This window comes from Toxorhynchites rutilus, chromosome 3, assembly GCF_029784135.1.
Source record: "Toxorhynchites rutilus septentrionalis strain SRP chromosome 3, ASM2978413v1, whole genome shotgun sequence".
In the NCBI taxonomy this organism is placed as follows: Eukaryota; Metazoa; Arthropoda; class Insecta; order Diptera; family Culicidae; genus Toxorhynchites; species Toxorhynchites rutilus.
This window is the reverse complement of record NC_073746.1, coordinates 296011892-296032222: the sequence shown is the minus strand read 5'-3', so window position 1 is coordinate 296032222 and position 20331 is coordinate 296011892. Positions and strand designations below refer to the sequence as shown.

At 38.3% G+C, this 20331-nt stretch overlaps 1 protein-coding gene across 4 annotated transcripts in view; it reads right to left on the bottom strand.

Moving 5' to 3' along the window:
• LOC129774712 (tyrosine-protein phosphatase corkscrew) overlaps window positions 1-20331 on the bottom strand; it is a 175821-nt gene that overhangs the window by 145376 nt on the left and 10114 nt on the right. Inside the window, exon 1 of one of the 4 annotated variants that reach the window (XM_055778601.1) lies at window positions 2503-2796. The exons of the other annotated variants lie outside the window; for them this stretch is intronic. Coding sequence (XP_055634576.1) covers window positions 2503-2516 — 14 coding nt within the window. The 5' untranslated portion in view covers window positions 2517-2796. Of the gene's footprint in view, window positions 1-2502; window positions 2797-20331 lie in introns of those variants that run through there. 4 annotated transcript variants of the gene reach the window in all.

Below are 20331 nucleotides of genomic sequence, written 5' to 3'. Positions count from 1 at the left end.
TCAGGAATTTTACGATCTTTCCTTCTGACCACGTCGGGTTCTCAACGTAAGTGTGCAGAATTTTTTTCCACCTCTAGCGTTCCATCGTCGATAATTTTCAATCTTGATGAAATGTTCACAACTAAAGAAACAAACCATCCGGATCAAAACGCTCTCAATAGATTCTCGATGTGGCAACTGGAGGCGCTGCAGTGATTAAAAATAAGCGACCAAATTCTAATTGAAACACACTTTATGAGAATGCCTGCTTGCGGAAAATACTCCCGAATAATCAAGAAAGTTGCAATCGACATCTTGATGTCACATTAATCTGACTATTGTTAGTGATTGAACTCGAAACCCGTTTGAGTATTTTTCACGAGATTTATGAGCGACATATTGAGAAAAAAAAGATTCTCATTTGCGTTTAGCTCATGAAAAAAACAGAATATGTATCAGGCTGTCAAAAAAGTCCTGCGGTATTTCCGCGAGGTGTCGTTGTAAGCGCGTAGTTCTTGTTGTATTCATTGTATCGAGTCATACTATAGCTTGTTGGAAAGGAAAGGCGCTATAATATAGTCCTTGACAGTGTTTTGTTTGGTTAAGTCGTTCGTGAGTTATAGTGTCGCAAATATGGAGCAAAATAAAGAGAAAATCCGATATATTTTACAGTACTACTATGACAAAGGCAAAAATGCATCTCAAGCTGCCAATAAAATTTGTGCAGTTTATGGACCCGGTATAGTTTCCATTTCCACCGCACAACGATGGTTTCAACGTTTTCGTTCTGGTGTAGAGGTCGTCGAAGATGCGCCACGCTCCGGAAGGCCTATCGTCGAAAATTGCGACAAATTCGCTAAATTTGCCGAGAAATACCGGCATAGTAGCAGCCGTAACATCGGCCAAGAGCTGGGGATAAGTCATCAAACCGTTATTAACCATTTGAAGAAGCATGGATTCACAAAGAAGCTCGATGTATGGGTGCCACACACGTTGACGCAAAAAAAACATCTTTGATCGTATCGTCGCATGTGAATCGCTGCTGAAACGCAACAAAATCGACCCGTTTCTGAAGCGGATGGTGACTGGCGATGAAAAGTGGGTCACTTACGACAACGTGAAGCGCAAACGGTCGTGGTCGAAGCCCGCTGAAGCGGCTCAGACGGTGGCCAAGCCCTCATTAACGGCCAGGAAGGTTCTGCTGTGTGTTTGGTGGGATTGTCAAGGAATAATCTATTATGAGCTGCTTCCCTATGGCCAAACGCTCAATTCGGACCTGTACTGCCAACAACTGGACCGCTTGAAGGTAGCACTCATGAAGAAGAGGCCATCTTTGATAAACAGAGGCCGCATTGTCTTCCATCAGGACAACGCCAGGCCACACACTTCTTTGGTGACCTTGCACCAAGTGACTACCACCTGTTTTTGTCCAGTGCGAACGAGCTAGGTAGTCAGAAGTTAGCCACAAAAGAGGCCTGTAAAAATTGGCTATCCGAGTTTTTTGCCAATAAGGAAGCGAGCTTCTATAACAGGGGTATTATGAAGTTGGCGTCTCGATGGGAACAAGTCATCGAACAAAACGGCGCATATTTGACTTAAAACAGATGATTGTAACTAATTTTATGAACAAATGAAAATTCAAAAAAAAATACCGCAGGATTTTTTGACAGCCTAATATTTACAAATCAATAACATTTGCTGTCTACAGGAGGGTCTCACCTGTCCGGCTGTTATAAAAATTAGCAAATTTTTAAATATCTTCCAACTCGAGTTCTTCATGCTTTGTACGAACTGGTCCCAATCCTATCTAGGTGGGCATTATTAAACAAGGAACTACTAAAAAAATAAACAATTCGGATCGCGTTTCCGATTAAAGGCTAACGGTCAAAATGCACCTCGCCATAGCAATTTAAACAAACAGCGCACTCAGCGAATCGAACAGATTCCTCTCCTATCATCATCGCCTGAGGTGACACATCTCGGGCAGTATCAAAACAAAACTCGCCCTCCAGAGACTAGAAAGAAGGGAAGAAGGATAAACCAGAGCGCACAAAAAGTGAACGAATTCTCTTTTCACTTCGCACCGTTTTCGCCGGAAACCGGCACTCTTCCACCGAAAATCAGCGCGCCGATTCGAATTGACGGAACAGCGATTGGGTGTCATTATCGAATCAATCTATCAACGGTCGTTAAAATTAAGTGTGCACACTTCTAGAGGAACAGACATCCCCCTTCGATCCTTCCCCGCTGCCGACGATTGTTTGCAGAATCAATACAACAGTGTGGATGACGAGACGAAAGCGAATCCCAAGTGGGCATCAGGTTATTATTATTATTGTTCGAATATTTTTACTCGAGTTGGCTGCATTTATTTCTTTTTCTTGCGGTCACGGTGATAGATTTATGACTAGTTTCATTTCGGCGCAGATCGAAATGGATTCTGTTCACACCGGATGTTCCGGAAATTTCTGCCATGTTTCTACACATCAAGTTATCATTTTCTCGATAATGCATAAGACTTACCGCAATCTTGACATTACACAAAAACTCCTTTGAAACACTTTCACCTCATACGGCCGGTGTACCGTGAATTCCGGAATTGCTCAAAAACGAACTTCAGCGAGTACTTTGGAGCACAACAAATGGACCACTTCCGATGTGCAAGAGTACCGGTCCCGTGCACTCTCGTAGCTATGTTTGACCGCAAGGCTGCTGTGCCGGCCAATTTACCGCAAACCCACCACAAATGAGCGAGCTTCCCCGCTGTTATTGTGTGCAATAATTGTACGATGATCGCGGCCAGCCGGCTGCTGCGATCGTACTGCATTTTTCGACTATCATCATCATCAACCAACTGCATTCGATGCCCGCCGTCGTTGTCGTCGAACACACAACCAGCGCTAATCTGACTGACATCAGCTGCAGCGGTACACCGCGACGAGGGGCCACCGGATGCACTGCGAATTCAATGCAACCAGATTCGAAAAAAATGTTTTTAAATATCGGAACTAAATTTATATTTCTTTTTATTCAAATTAAGCATCACGTGCAGCACAATACGTAACCTGAGACAGCTCGTTTACATCGGTGTGTAGTTTGTGATGACTTGTGAAATAAAATGCCAACGGGAAACCTTGTTCTGGCTCTGCAAAATTGGGATTTTACTAGGTCTTTAGTACTGTTTTTATGAGAACATGCTGAAGAAATATCCGTTTCGTATATATTTTACTTTGTCGTTTCAAATTCATACACGAACTCTTCCTCCAATTTTGATTTTTTTAAATTGAATTCTGTTGTTTGGATTCAATATAGTGTTGCAGAAAGAAATAATAAAGGGTGTGTCACATCAAATTGCATCACGGAAAAAACGCTGTAGAAATTTAATTTTTAGGAATTATATCTTCAGCTTTCGCTTATAATCAGATAAGAGTGTATAGATCACGTTGGCCATGCTTCACTGTCAATTTTTCGTAAATTTGGAAAAATGTCGTCGAACGAAAAAGAGCGTCGTGAATCAATCCTGTGCACTCATTTCGAGAATCCGGAGTTGTTACATCGGGACATCGGTAAGATGCTGGGAATCGTCCAATCCACGGTCAGCAGAGTACTAAAACGATACTTCGAGAACCCAACCATCGACCGGAAGGTGAAGAACGGCAAAAATGGATGCTCCATCAGTGAAAAAGATCACAAGCGCGTAGTTAAGCAGTTTAGACGTGATCCGAGAAGTTCGGTCCGGGATGTCGCCAATAAGCTGAATTTGTCAAGTTCATTCGTCCAGCGGACCAAGCAGCGGGAGGGCCTGCGTACATACAAGGTTCAGAAGGCTCCTAACCGCGACGAAAGGCAAAACATGGTGGGGAAGACGCGAGCCCGGAAGCTGTACACCAAAATGCTGACGAAGCCTGGTAATGGACGACGAAACCTACGTCAAAGCGGACTTTCGTCAGCTGCCGGGCCTGTTGTTCTTCTCCGCAGAGGACAAATTCAGCGTTCCGGAGGAGATTCGCAAGCAGAAACTATCCAAGTTTGCCAAAAAGTACATGGTGTGGCAAGCGATCTGCTCTTGCGGAAAGCGGAGCGCCCTCTTCATGATGACCGGCACGGTAAACGGGCAGGTTTACCTTAAGGAGTGCCTACAGAAGCGCTAAACTACCACTATTGAAGCAGCACGAGGGTCCGACCATCTTCTGGCCGGATCTCGCTTCGTGCCACTATTCAAAGGACGTGTTGGAATGGTACGAAGCCAACGGGGTCACCTTCGTGCCAAAGGAAATGAACCCGCCCAACGCGCCAGAGCTTCGCCCAATAGAGAAATATTGGGCGATTATAAAGCAGGCCCTCCGGAAGAACCCAAAAGTTGTCAAATCGGAGGCGGACTTCAAGAGAAAATGGATTTCTGTTCAAAAAAAAACTACGACCTGACGTTGTACAGAACCTTATGGACGGGGTAAAGAGGAAGGTGCGAGCATACGGGCTTGGGCTCGAAGTATGAATAAAAAGAAAATACCAAAAGTTGTTTAATAGTTTTTATTTTACTGTCTAAAATTTTCAAAAGGATCGGTCTACTGGGCGAATTTCTACAGCGTTTTTTCCGTGATGCAATTTGATGTGACACACCCTTTAGACTCATGACTGATCATGACAAAAATGTGTTCAAATATCAGCAATTCCATGAAAAGTTACTTTTCGTTTTCGAGATATTTTTAGTTTTCTCTCATTTTCATTTGTCTGCTGATTTCGACGAGGATAGTTCGGAAATTCTGTGCAAAGTCAGAGAAATGGTTCTACTGACGCGTATCGAAGTTATGTAGACATTTGTAGTATCTCATGAATGAACACACATCTGTTTTTTATGTTTGGCATTCATTTGAATGAAGGACTGGCGGGAAAAAGATTTTATTGACACGAGAAGGTAATTGCAGCCAAGGCTTTACAATTTCCCTTCAAGTGACACATCGTCACTCACAAATGAGCCTATCGCCTTTCAATTGAGGGGCTCAAAATGAAAGGGGTGTAAGTGACATAATGGATTTATCTACATCGACTCTCTCTCTCTTTTGGTCATAACTTAGCTGCAAACTCATTCCCAGCTGTCTTTGACAATGTGGAGGATAAGCCAGAACCTCATCTATTGAATTCTATAGCAAACTCATATTGGAACGTTTTCGCAGTGGAGTTATTAACTAAAGAAAAAGTTGATGAAGAGAAATCGACCAAATCATTTACACCCCTATCATTGTAAGCCTCTCAATTTGCTGCAAACTCAAGTAGACTGAAAATAATGCAACACGCTCGCTCAATAAAGAGAATATCACTTCATCATAGTCTCGTTTCGTTCCACGTTTATTTGTTTATTCTTCACACTGAAGCGAAGTTATCAAATCGTCAAATGAAAATGAAACTGTCACACATCGAATGAAAGTGTGTTATATACGAATGAAAATTTCGTTCGATTTCGAACCGTATTCACTGAAACTAATGAAAATGACGATGTTTCAGTGCGAGTAGATACTCACAATCGAGAATGACTCTGGCTGAAGAAAAAGGAAGAAATAAAAAAATAATCAATTTCAACTGCCCTGATTGCAGATAAGAATGGCTATTTTTCGGATATGGATAAATCCTATTATTTGAAAGGGATAAAAAATACTAGAACAGCAGTATATAAAGCAGTATATCTCGCCTAAAACGAGATTTTGTTGAAGAATGAAAATAGTTTACCCTAACCAATTGAGCAGTTTTTATTTTTCAAAAGACCCTCGTACTTATTTTCACTTATTTTATTTCTGTTACCTTTAGACCGCTTGATCAAGTATCGATATTTTTACAGCAAATGAAAGGTATTTAAAAGAACATGTGGCGATATTCCTAATGTCGAATATGCCGAATTTTGTATCGGAACTATCACTACACCCATACCTCGCTTTACGGCCTAGATACGTTCCACGAAATTTGGCCGCAAAGCGAAAAACCGTATAAGGAATCAATTATCAATTATTCTAATACAGATCGGTTTCAAATTTTTTAAATATGTAACATGCTTTATCATTCAACATGTATTTTATCTTTTTTATTTATTTCATTTGAATCAAAAATTAAATTCATTTAAATTTATTTCATTTAAATCAAAAATACATAAACATAAAACAAATAATACAAACAACATACATACATAAAAACCAATAATAATCTATAAACAAAAATGAAACAACTTCATGTTACATGGAATATGTAGAATTACACATATCTAGTTTTTTTGTTGCTTAAGTTATTGTCTCGCAAATATTTTTTCACTCCTGTAAAAAAGTGATTTTTGAACCAATCCGCAATTTTTTTTTTGCCGTTATAACGAAACATTTTAGGCCGTAAATCAAAAACGTGCCTGAATTGCAGAGGGCCGTTATATCGAAATGCCGTATAAAGAGCGGGCGTATAGCGAGGTATGGGTGTATCACAAAATCAAAGCTTTGCCTGAAAGTAGGCATTTGATGTACAGTTTAAAAAGTTCCTAGAAAGTTTATTAAAATACCTTCCACTTGCTGTGAAAAAAAAACAAAAGTCGATCAAGCGTTTCAAAAGTTACCAATATTCTAAAATGAGTATATTCGACGGAATCAGTATAATAATGGTAGGAATTATATCCTTGACTTTGGTATTTAAAAAACGAAAAAAAAAGTTCCTGAAACATTGATATTTTATACCCATGTCTCGTTGCCAGTAATTATGCGTTGGATGAACGTAGGGTCAGAATTTGATCATTCAAGTATGTCTTCAGCCTCTTGATTGCCATGAATTGTTGACGTAGGACTACGTCTTTGATTTCTATATAGGGGGGTCACTTTACGAAAAATGTAACGTTTATTAAGAGTTTTCAAATGCATATTACGCAGAATCGTTCTTACGATATATGTTATAATATATACCATTATACGGTAAATTTATCCATCATTTCTTTCGCCTGAGACATCAACAGGTAAAATAATAAAACAAGTGAGCAATTTAACAAATAAGAGAGGTATGTTTTGCGAGTGGATGCGAAGGTAAATCATGTATTATTCTTTTTTTATTCCAATTTCGTTTCCATGAATATTGTGTGTAACACAAAGTTGCGTGCAATAATTCGTTCTATCTAATAATTTAGCAAGATGTTAAAGTAAGTAGATGCAAGAGATTTCATCAAAGCAACGAGGAAAGTGTCACCCATACAGTGATCTTTCGTTTATTAAGAGGAGGCAGCGATTATCATGCGAAAACTTATTGAGATCGGCATTACAAAAATGAAACGAAATGAAATATTAATATTGTTCAATTCATAATTCTCAATGGCTCAATTCCTTCTATGATAGATTGAGCAGTAGAACCAATAATACTTGATTGTGATAGTTTGCAAACGAACATTATTTCATCGAAAAAGTTACTGCTCCCGATGCCTAATTATAAGAAAAAGACTATGAAAAGAGATCACAATACCATAGCTATCCATTAAAAATAAAGCAACTTCATGATTTCATATGTATTTTACTTCACAATATCATGAAATCGTGAGTATTTTCAACTAGGTTTTTCGTTTCTTCCCCATAAATTTCAGTTTTTGTTTTTTTTTTTCGATGTATATAATCGAATCCTGTATATAATCGAGTCTAAAAAATTGACGATTGACGATCATATTTGATGAAAAAAATGCGCATATTTTTTTACGCATATAATTTCAACAATGACAGAATTATTGAATTTTTTTTTTTCGTTTAGGACTCTGTGGCCATAAACTGACTCTACATTAAAAAGTACGCTACGGAAGACGATTCGGTTGCTTTCATTTGAAAGATGAGAAAATTTAGTACAGGATAGTGTTGTGGAACATCTGAATTAGTGGATTTTAATAACATTTTGGAAGTGAAAAACTTGAAAGTTAATAATTTTTTTTTGTTATTAATAATGTTATCCTAAAAAATTGAATTAAACTTGATTTTTTTCTATCAACTAAATAGAATCTCTCTAACCGCTCTACAATTTGTTCTTTGACACCCAACTTTTATCTTTATTGATTTCTTGGACGCAATATCGATATAAAAAATTTCTGGTGAAAATTCAAGCAACATCTTCAAAAATCACGATTTTTAACCCACTGTACAAGTAATAGCCATTTTAATTTCACATTAACGTTGATAGGATACATTTCTTCTTGAAATAAGTCATATTTGAAATATAAAAATTCCAAACTGTATATAATCGAGTCTAAAATTGTATATAATCGAATCACATACAGGGTGGGCCATTTAAAGTGGAAGGATTTGTTTTTGCAATAGCAAAGTAAAGAAGTGGAATTTTAATTTTTTTTTAAATTCATATATTTTGGTCCAAGGAGATTTGTTCTAACTACTTTTTGATTATGATATCTTGTAAATGACCACCTCTGGCCTTGACCGCAAAATGTGCCCTTTTTTCGGCATTTTCTATCACTTTGCCCAATGTTTCGGCCGATATGGCAGCAATTTCTTGTCGGATATTGTCTTTCAGCGCAGCCAGGGTGCTTGGTTTACCAGTGTATACCTTGTATTTTAAATATCCCCATAAAAAAAAGTCAGGAGGCGTCAAATCAGGTGATCTCGGTGGCCAGTCATAATCGCCGTTTTTCGATATTAATCTTCCGGGGAACATCTCGCGCAATAATTTGGTCGTGGCAGCCGCTGTATGGCATGTAGCGCCGTCCTGTTGGAACCAGTAATTGTCCAATTCATTTTCACGAACAAATGACAATAAAAAATCGGTTATCATTGTCCGATAACGCTCCCCATTCACGGTTACCGTTGCTCCATTTTCGTTTTCAAAGAAGTACGGGCCGATGACTTTATCGGCATTAATGCCACACCACACAGTAACTTTTTGCTCGTAAAGAGGTTGCGTTTCGATGAATTGAGGGTTTTCAGTAGCATAAAACCGACAATTTTGTTTATTCACTCCTCCATTCAAGTTGAAATGCGCCTCATCAGACATTATGATTTTTTGCCAAAAGCCACAATTGAGAAGTTATTTTGAATGTACAGCTGAACAATTTCAGCGCGTTGTTCAGGTGTGTATTGTTCCATGGTTAAAATTGTACTGAAATGACGCTTCCAACGCGGTATGACATTTGTTAATCTGACATCTCTGTCAAAAGTTATGAGGTTGCCAGATCCTTCCACTTTAAATGGCCCACCCTGTATAATCGAGTCTGTATATAATCGAGTCCAACCTGTACCTCATCTACCATTCCAACAGGACAGTTGAACTTCCTGCCAGAAGCTTATAGTCTTTCTCTGTTCGTTACAAACCGTTTGGAGGTTATGAGTACATACAACAAACGCCCCTTTTCAGGGATACTATTTAGAGTTTCTGAACAAAGATTTATGAACAATGAAAAGAATTACATTTAAAATAACCAAGTGTTCTGAAGAATCACAGTCCTACATCAAACTTCTGTCTGTGCCCCTAGGCTCAGACCCTTCTACTTTTTTAGAATTGAGCTCTTTTGGCACTAGTCGTGCTGCGAATTTTGTCATGCCCGAAACATCAACCAAAATATGACAAACGGTTTCGTGAGAGATACTTGATTCACGGGCTAGCTCTCTCAAACTTGAATCACGATTTCCGAGCACCGTTTCTTTTATTTTGTCGATGTTCCCATCAGTTGAAAGAGTGGATTGTCGACGACGTAATCGTTCATCTCTCCTCGGCCGTCTTTGAATGCCTAATACCATGCGTGGTTTTGACATCGTTGATTCAACAAATGTATTCTGAAACATTTTAAATGTTTCGATACGAGAATGTTTTGTTGGAAACACAAAGTTTCACACAAAATCTTTGACCAATAGAATTATCCATATCGAAAATCACCGAGCAAAAAAAGTGAACTTGTTCTTAATGACGCTGTAAGCGAACAAATGAAATATCGCGCTCAAAATTGACATTAAGACCACTGACAGTAGTACCAACTTGAAAAAAATAAAAAAATGTTCAACAATTTAAAATTACAAATTCCCGGTTTATATTTGACAGAATGTATTAGCGTTTCAAAGACAATTTAATTATGCTTCTTGGAATTCTCGAAAAATAACTATTGGTTAAATAAACACTGGACAGTCGATTTTCACAAGCTTATTTTGGGGCAAATTTTTCACCATTAGACTGGTACAGTGGACTACAAGGTGGATGCATAAAAGCCACCAACTGAACTCCCGGAGCTTGGTGTGAGTCATCATTGGCGCGTGTGCGATGGCGTTATCCTATTGGGCACAATTCCTCCTTTATTCAGGTGGTCCAATTGAGTTTTATTACAAGTCCGAATTAGGGTTTTGACCATTATTTCCACCAAACCAACAAAAACCGATTTTTTCAACCGTTTATTTAGACTGTTTGTAGTCCATATCTTCTTAACAACAGTTCAGAAATAAAATTACTTCGATTTTCCAGTTGTATACAAAACATTTTACACCAAGCTAATGTATTAGTACTGTCGACGAGGCAACTGATGCTATGTTTTATACTGATCTGCTTCATTTATATTCATATGGTACATACATGATACAAAAAACATAGAAGTTTCCATGAGTGAAATTGAAATCACTTCATCCTTCCGATCTCCAGACGCTTGCTCATTGATTGTAGTGTACTGGTCGATCAATGAATGAGTAATTTCACATACGATTAGCATCAAAAACGATTTGAATTCTAGCCCAGACCCCTCACTACGATACAGATAAGGAAGATCAGTTACTATTGAATTTCAATGTTCTCAGCCGTTGTTTCGCCCCTCGTTGTGAGCAACACACATCCAGAACGCACAGAGAAAGCCGAATCTGTTACACATTACGACACCACCCTGTCTCGGGCGACACACAAGTCTCACACGACAGCAACAGTCTACACGACGAGCCCCCAAAATCGGCTGTAATTAGACTTGAAGTTCGGTGGTCCACCACCTCATTGTGCGAGTGAATCACGCGATCGCACACATGTTTGGCATGAAGCGAAGCCAAATGATTCAGGCAATCCGAAGCCAACGAAGAAACCCGTCAGCAGGTCAAGGGTTAACCACGGTTGGAATCCATGCGCGAATAGTTTTCATTCTTCCGTCATCCGTTCAACTTCGGTTTCCCCGCCACTATTTCGCGAGCTTGGCGACATTGACGAATCGCGTGATTAGTGTGACACTATCAGTGCATGAGTGACACACAAGCAACCGCGGAACACATCTAAGTGTAATGTGCTATATTTTTAGCCTATTGCCCGTGCGACGATCAAAATCTCGTGACTTGCGTTTAAGGTGAGAGAGAGAAGAGAAATTTTCAGCCCGCTTAAGCGATGAATGAACTTGGAATATTTTGAGTAATAATTACATGGAAACTCGTACAATCTGTTTGAATATATTTTTGCTCGCTTCGGCAAAAATACACATTTGCCTGTTTATACAATGGAAGAGTCATTTATTCAAAATAGGCTTCACTTGTAGCTACAATCTTCGTCTATCTTCTAGCCAATCAACGGATCCTTTGTCTGAAGTCTGGCAGTGTCATATTGGAGAATGAGTTTGCTATGATGCTATCCTACACAATTATCCTCTTCATTTTATCCGAGATCCCACGCCTCACACTGAAAGGGCAGAACGATTGGGATGATTCACTGGTTCGGAAATGCATAAAACCTTGTGCCTCCAACGTAACGCTCTCGTTTTCGAAGTCCCCCAAATATTCATTCATCCATTCAATCAGAATTGATTTAGATTCAACTTCAAACAAATGATCACGAAATCAACGATAAGTCTACGTCAACCTTGCGGTTATACCACAGATATAACCCACTCCCTGTTTTTTTATTTATCTTATACTAGCTGACCCGGCAAACTTCGTCCCGCCAAAAATTAGTTTTTTGTTATCAATACCTTCAAACATTTACGTTTTCTTACTATGAGCAAGTTAATGCGTCCAATCGTAGAACTGTTCATTGATTGATCTTCTATTCGTCTCCGTTGAATTTACTTTTTACTATAAAATTCCTATTACTTCTAATAAAACTCATCATTATAACATCAGATTATTTTCAGACACAATTCTCGTTCAAGATTTTTCAACCACTTGTAACCAACATGTTTTTCCGTTACATGGAATAATTATTCTATACAGAAAATATGATAGAATAAAGACAGCCCTAAATCGGACAATTACTTCCTCGACTTCTGCTCTTATCAACACATCCGGCTATCCTTTTTTGGTTTAGATAGAAGAAGATATAGGAGTGCGTTTCATCACATCCAAATCCATTCCCAGTTTCGAACAAAGATCAATTTCGCTAGCGCAAATACCAAATGGACTAACAGCATTTGTCACTATGTAATTGTAGAACATATGGGAATTTGATTTTCCGAATTTTCCCTTTTTCCTTCAGTTTTCCGAAAATTTTCAATTGTCATGTTTGGCTGGAATATTTTTGGTTGAAATATGTGTAATATTTTTATGGGATCCCCTCTCCATTCCAGAGAAGGAAGGGGTGTCATATCATTATAGAAACATTTATCATACCCAAAAACACTCACATCTCAAATTGTGCTTGATAAGCTTTCGAGTTATGCAGAAATTTGTGTTTCATTTGTGTGACAGCCCACCCATAGAGAGCGGGTGAAGTGTCTAACCACCATAGAAATATTCATTGTATCCTAAAACCTCCACTAGCCAAATTTGGTTTGGTTTGCTTGATTAATTCTCGAGTAATTCAGAAATTTGTGTTTCATTTGTATGGCACCCCTTGGAGAAGAGGGAGGAGTATCTAACCACCGTGAAACATTTATTGCACCCTAAAACCTCCACATGCCAAATTTGGTTTCGTTTGCTTGATTAATTCTCGAGTAATGCAGAAATTTGTGTTTCATTTGTATGGCAGGCCACCCCCCACCTCCTTAGAGAGGGGGGGTGGAAAGTCTAACCATCATAGAAATATTTATTAGATCCTAAAACCTCCACATGCCAAATTTGGTTTCATTTGCTTGATTAGTTCTCGATTTATGCAGAAATTGGTGTTTCATTTGTATGGCAGACCCCCCTTAAAGAGGGGGGTGGGGAGTGTAACTAACATAGAAACATTTATTGCACCCTAAAACCTCAATATGCCTAATTTAGTTCCATTTGCTTGAATAATTCTCGAGTTATGCAGAAATTTGTGTTTCATTTGTATGACAGACGCCCCCACCCCCTTAGAGAAGGGAGGTTAAAAGTCTAACCATCATAGAAACATTTATTGTACCCTAAAACCTCAATATGCCCAATTTGGTTTCATTTGCTTGATTAATTCTCGAGTAATGCAGAAATTTGTGTTTCATTTGTATGGCAGCTACCCCTTAGAGAGGGGGGTGGAGAGCCTAATCATCATAGAAACATTTATTGCACTCTAAAACCTCAATATGCCTAACTTGGTTCCATTTGCTTGAATAATTCTCGAGTAATGCAGAAATGTGTGTTTCATTTGTATGGCAGCCCAAATATTTTTTTTTATATTTCAAATGAATGAAATATATCAAAATGATATTGCAGCGAAATTTAAAAAGATATAAGTTGGGTGTAAAAGAACGAATTGTAGAGCGGTTAGAGAACTCTACTTTGGTCGATAGGAACATTTAAGTTTATTATATTTTTTTTCGGATAAAATTCAGAATAATAACCCGCTAACTTTTGATTTTTTTACTTCTAACATGTTACTAAAAATCCACTAATTTGGCACTAATAATTTTATACAGGATACAGTTGTATCCTGTATAAAATTTTCTCATCTTTTAAATGGAAGCAACAAAATTGTCCTGTATAGCTTGATTTTTGAATTAGTTTAAAGCAAACAGAACCCGAAACAGAGAAAAGTTCAATAACTGTCATTGTTGAAATTTTTTCCTCAAATATGATCCTCTATCACCTCATGAAAGAATTTGGAATTTTCATATGAGAAAGGTATTTTATGACTTTAAGGGGATGAATCAAAAATTATTTTTTTTTATATTTAAAAAAAAGGAAACAAATAATTTTTTCCCTATAACTCTATTATATAAAGGATTCGATTGAAAAAGAAACCGGAGACTGCATCTAATCGAGTCCGCCCTGTAATAAGTGCTTGTGACGGAACTTAGCGCGGCACTCTATAACGTGAATTTTAGGTGGCCTGTTTTGTTTACGCGGATTTTTCAATGAACGTTGTTTTTGAAGCGGGTTTCCCGGATGTTACAACGTCATTAAGAACAATTCAACTTTTTTTATGGATAATTCTATTGATCAAACTTATTGTGTGAAATTTTGTGTTGCAAACCAAATTTCCTGTGGCGAAAAGTTCAAAATGTTGCAGAGTACATTTGGCGACTCAACTATGTCGAAAACACGGCTATATGAATGGTATGAAGTATTCAAAGATGACCGAGAAGAGATGAACGATTTGCCACGTCAAGGATGTCCATCCACCTCTTCAACTGATAAAAACATCGACAAAATAAAAGGAATGGTGCTCAGAAATTGTCACTTAAGTTCAAGAGAGCTATCTCGCGAATTAAATATCTTTCACGAGACCGTTTATCTTATTTAGTTTGATAATTTGGGCATGAGAAAAGTAGCAGCACGACAAGTGCCAAAAGAACTCAGTTTTCTTCAAAAAATCATCGCCAACAAGTACATTCTGTCCAACTTCTATACGACCACCCTGATTCTATTTCGCTGCAACCCAACAGTTAGAATTTCAACAAGATACATTCATACATTGTTAAATGCTTAGAATAAAGTATATTTAACGTCAATTATTTAAATATGATAATTTCAGCTGTCCAGTTTCTATAAGACCATTTCAAAATTCATAAGTATTATCAATAAAAATTCAAAACGATTGGCTGATTTACATGTCAATAATTGGCAACCTTGCCATTTCGGCTAATAACTTGAAAATTCGTATTGGAATACTATTTATCAAATGCTGCTAAGCGAATTTCTCGATATTTCTCCATGTTTCCGAAATTACGACCTTGAGCTCTTCAATCGTGTTGTACCGTTTTCCCTCAGTGTAGATTCTAGGTATAAGGATCCCCCTAAGATTTTCAACAGAATTCAAGTCCGGAGAGCGAGCCGACCAGCAAAAAAAAACAGTTTTTGCTCCTTAATCCATTGCTTAGTTTCCTTGCTGATATGAATATTAGCATTGTTTTGCTGGAATGTGAATTTTTTGTGACGGTATCCACGCAAAAACGGTAGAAGAGAGGATTCCAGAACATACATGTAATCCTTGAATGATGTGAAAGCTATCTTGAGTTTTCCGGTTGCACAGAATCCCGCCCAAACCATGCACGAGTCTCCACCAAAATTCCTGGTTGAAAAACACTGTTCCTTTTTCCGTAAAACACGCCAGTACCCGTTGAAACCATGAGGACCATCCAAATTGAATTTTTTTTTTCGTCAGCGAAGAAGAACTTAGAAGAACTTTTCGTTATGGTATATAGCAAAATGTATTCTTTTGGAAACATTCTTTGTCACAACAACCATGCCCCACCGTCGTTTCATGTTAGCTTTGCAAAACTCAGACGTCTTCCGATGTGCGATAGTGTAAGATGAGGAGTTTTACCCTTTTAAGCCCTCTTAATGGTCTTATAGAAGTTGGGCAGAGTGTAGCTGAAGATATGTTTGAACGATCAAATTCTGAACCCACGTTCATCCAACGCATAATTACAGACGACATGGAGACATGGATATGCGTGGTGGCCCATGGCCGAGTGGTTAGCGTCACACCTGTCACGCCGGGGACGCTTTGTTGGTAGCGCTCAACTGAGCACTAATAAAAATTTCGCAAATAATACTACGTTGAGGCGAAGTTCTTCTAGGATCGTTAGTACCATTAAAGAAGAAGAAAAAGAAGAAGATACAAACGAGTCAAATTACCGCTTCGTGGGAACCGTTTTGACAGCATTGAAAACATAAAAACGAATTCGCTAAGTGAACTGAAGGCAATTCCTGAATACAGCTATAGAAAGTATTTCGATGACTGGATTGTTCGTTGGTAAAACTGTATCGCTTCGGAAGGGGCCTATTTGCAGGGCGATAGTATGAATTTAGATGATAAATAAAGCATTTTCTTTAAGAACAGAAGTAAATTGCACCGGTTCCATCTTTCACAATTTTCATCAGAGTGTCATATATATAATATAAGAAAGTTCACTACTTCGCACTGATACGCAGAAGCAAGCAGGAAGGAAGTATTAACCCTTTGCGGTCGCTATTATACCAAGTGCTAATAATATGTTATTTATACCGAGTACCGTTATCTATTGTTAATGGAAACTCGGTATACATTCGAGGAAAAGTTCACTAGACATTAAAATTAGTTTAGAAAAAATGTTGAATAAAGTATTTAGTACGATTCCTTGCTGTGGTGGCTGAGTGCAGACAAACGACCGCAAAGGGTTAACATAGGTTTGCGCGTTAGTGCAAGCTCTGCAGTAAAGACAGTATTAATTGTGCTGCTTTCTTTTACTCTCTTTGGATAGAATGATGCACGACTATTAGCGACGATTATTTTCGCAATGCTGTAGATATTTTCAAAATGTACGTGGCTGCTCCGTTAGTTCCTCGTTTTGGTCGTCACAGTTTGAGGAGCACAGGTTGGATCAATCAGAACGTCTGGCTTTCGTATAGATATTGCTTGACATTTTTCAATTATTCAATAGTTTGATTCAACAAAATTTTTAATTTCTCCATTGTGATAGATGCGTCAGAATATTCCTAATATATTGCTTATACATCCTACACCTTTTTGTTAAACGCAATCCTACGTTAAAAATCTTTCAAATCCATAGGTTTATTCTCGGAATTGGCGGTCACATAGACACCACTTCATTTTTGTCATATAGAGGATTTGACAAAAAATCGTCCGATTTTTTGGGATTTTCCTTTTTCATTCAGCGCTACATTCGGGTAAATGAGTTTTGTGCGAATAATATTCAGGTGGATATTATATGAACGCCACTACAGACAGGACAGGATAAATAACTTTTATTATAACTTTTCTTTTCTTTTTTATCATCATAAGATAACGTTTTGATTATTTAGTCTTCAGTTGTCTGACTCGGAACAATCTGATAGTATTTTGTTCCTTGTAAGTAAATCTTAATTGTTGTTTCTTTCATTTAATCTTCATTGAATCTCAGTTTATGGTTAGGTTCCGTTTTGGCCAAATCTAGCTACAACCATTACAGCAAGGGCTTGCTACGATGGAATTAATAAAAAGAATGCTCCCAACGGTCCCTAGTTTTGGACGTTACAGTAAAGCCAAATCAAACGTCCAACTCATGAATCGCAGTAACGGAAAAATAAGACTATTCCTCCGAAATAACGATAAGTAATTTGTTCTATATTGTTTCCTGAAAATACATGTTGTCAGCTATATTTCAACCAATAAAAAATTCCTATTCATTGAACCATGAACGAAACAGACACATTTGGTTCTGTCTCCATTTGTAAATGAGTTATTCTGCGACCAGCTAGAACTTTAAAATTAACAATAAATAGCATTAGGAAGCCAATAAATCAATATCCGCTTGCCTAGGATGAGACAATTGTCTCGTTTAGCACAAAACTACCGCTGCTTCGTTCACGGATGACAGCATCGAGACTTGGAAAAAAGGGGAAACTTGTGCTGTTTAATTGAGATGCACTTCTGTGACACGTCACGCCGTTTCGTAAGTCGCTGCTGCATTCGATGCGACTCTCCGAACAACACAAGTGCAGAGCCACAATACAAAACTTCTCTATCTAGATACGAGTAGTTTGAATAATACGCGCGAACCCACTCCCAAACGGGGATGCGACGACATGTAAACGGCAACAGTTAGCTCGATTTGTCTTTTTTAAATGTAAATAAGTTTCTGTGGGACGAAGGTGAGGTTAGAGCTGTGCTTTGAGTGCCACTTTTCTATCGATGGAAGCAAAAACGAAGAAAAAAATCATCTGAAATCCAAACCTCATTTGAAGTAAATGGAATTTAAATTGACGTCAATGCATTCATAAAAAACACAACTAGTTCAGATTTAATCAAATAATTTCTACGATGACAAAAACACAAGCGAAAAGTTGTTAAATGTATGATATTGCAACGTTGGAAACCAGTCGCCTCAGTTCATCATCGTTGCAACAAAAAAATTATCCATGCGTACGTACCCAGACCCCAAAGAGTTGCAACTTTTCGATGGGAACACTCCCGGTCTCAGCCATTATTCTACTACTGTCTATTATTGAACCGGGTCAAGCATAAAACCACAAACAGAAGCTTAGATGAGAAGGAAAATGTAGATTGGGATGTGCAAGGGGGAAAGGCCACAATGCGATAATTTATTACAACTTTTTAATATGCATACATTTGCTCACAGTTGTGTAGTCAGTCGTAGGCTCGGTTGATTTTGCCGAGAACGACAGAGATAGAGATAACGCAGGAGGAACGCAACGGAACGCACAATAAACGGTACATTTTTTGACGTAGAACTACGTCTTTCATTAAGTCACGTTTTTATGAAATAAAGTTAACGTAATAACTATTTTTGCTGAGAACGGATTTTAACGATTTGCATATCAATCGAATCGGAAATTTTCTAAGATTTGTTTGATATGCTATACATTACTATCCCATAGTCTGTATATGGTTTAAATTGAATAAAATTGGAAGCAATCTCATTTCCCCATACATTTGTTCTGTCCATTTGTGTGCTTTTCCGAACAGAGCTGTCAATAACGAGCAACGAAGGGGAAATCGTAAGATTTAAAGTTTCCGTGAACAAAGGAGAAGAAGAATAACGCCTACAGTATAAACAGTGGATCTCGCTGAGGCGAACGTTCATTCTTCGTGAGGACACCAACTGGATAACACCGTTGCTTGGCGAGCAGGACGGCGAGGAATCGAGTGCCTTTCTCAAAGCAATTGGGGTGAACGCGACCAAGTTACTCATTCGCTGATGTCTCTGGCATTGCAATCATTGTATCAAATTGACGCCATTGCATTGATGTTTTGAGCTACACAATTGTGTGGGAATCATCAAGCTAGGCCTAGGAATTCTGCCTGTGATTTGGTTTCGCATGGCGGTAGCAAAACTCTTTCCACCAAGGATAACAGCTAAGCTAATCTAGACAGGCAATAATAATAGAAAGGGCTTCTGTTGAGAAGAGCGCAAAACGGAGATAAGTGTGTGTATATTTAGATGCTTCAAGCCATCGATATATGGCTATTTGTGTGCGTACGTGCGTGCTTCATAACCCGTACGTAAAAATAGTGCATCTTCGCTACGCTGAAACCCCATTTGTATCTGCTCTCGTGTGCATTGGCCCTGTCACTGTTGTTTGGTGGTGCTAATTATGCAACCGTAATGATAAATTTAAACAAGGAGGGGAGATAGCGGGAGGGAAATATTTGCGCTAGGATATTAGTAATGAATCTCTGCTGAGGCAAATAATCAGTCTTTTTCCAAGCAGTTTGTTTGTTTTCGGTTATTATAAAGGCTTCGTTGGTGCCTTTGACATTGCATCAATGCATTGAACTGACGCTGTGGTGAAGCAGGCGTTAGAGGTTGTTCGCCAAATCATTATTTGGGGAATACCAAGGATCTTGAATGTCGTGCTGGAATGTTATAAGTTATTTGGATTCGCGTGCCAGTCGCAAAACTGCCTTCAACTAGGATTGCATTTGCGCTCGCTAATCGTGATCATAATGAAGCAAAGCTACTCTTTTCGAGGTTGTTGAGATTAACAGAAAGAGATTATTTCGTTTATTTAGTCACCATGAAAGTAAATGTTGTTCTGGAATTTTGTATGTGATTTGGTTTCGCTCGCCAGTAGTAAAACTTTCTCCACTAAGGATGACAGCTGCGCTTATCTTGAGCATGAGAAAGTAATGCATCTTTTTTCGAGGTCAGTAATATTAACAGAAACGTTTCTTTTGAGAATAGCGCAAAATGATTAGAAGTGTTTAGTAGCTTTGAGCCACCAATGTATGGTTCTGTATACATGCTATGGCAAACGCTTGTTTGGGGCTTGATTTACGTTGTACGAACGATTCCTAGAGGTACGATTCCACTGAGGCAATAATAAATAACAGGTAGCATGATATTTGATACTTGCAAATATTGTCATTGTTGTTGTTTCCATACGGTGCCAAAGATATATGGATGTAGTTATAACATGTGGAATAATGGTACTGGTGCAACAAGTATATAATCGACTGTAGTCGAGGGTATGTCAATTGCGAAAAAGGCCACCGGAATAGCGTTCGAGGTTCGAGGTTTAATGCATTGACATGAAACAAATTGCGACATACGATAGG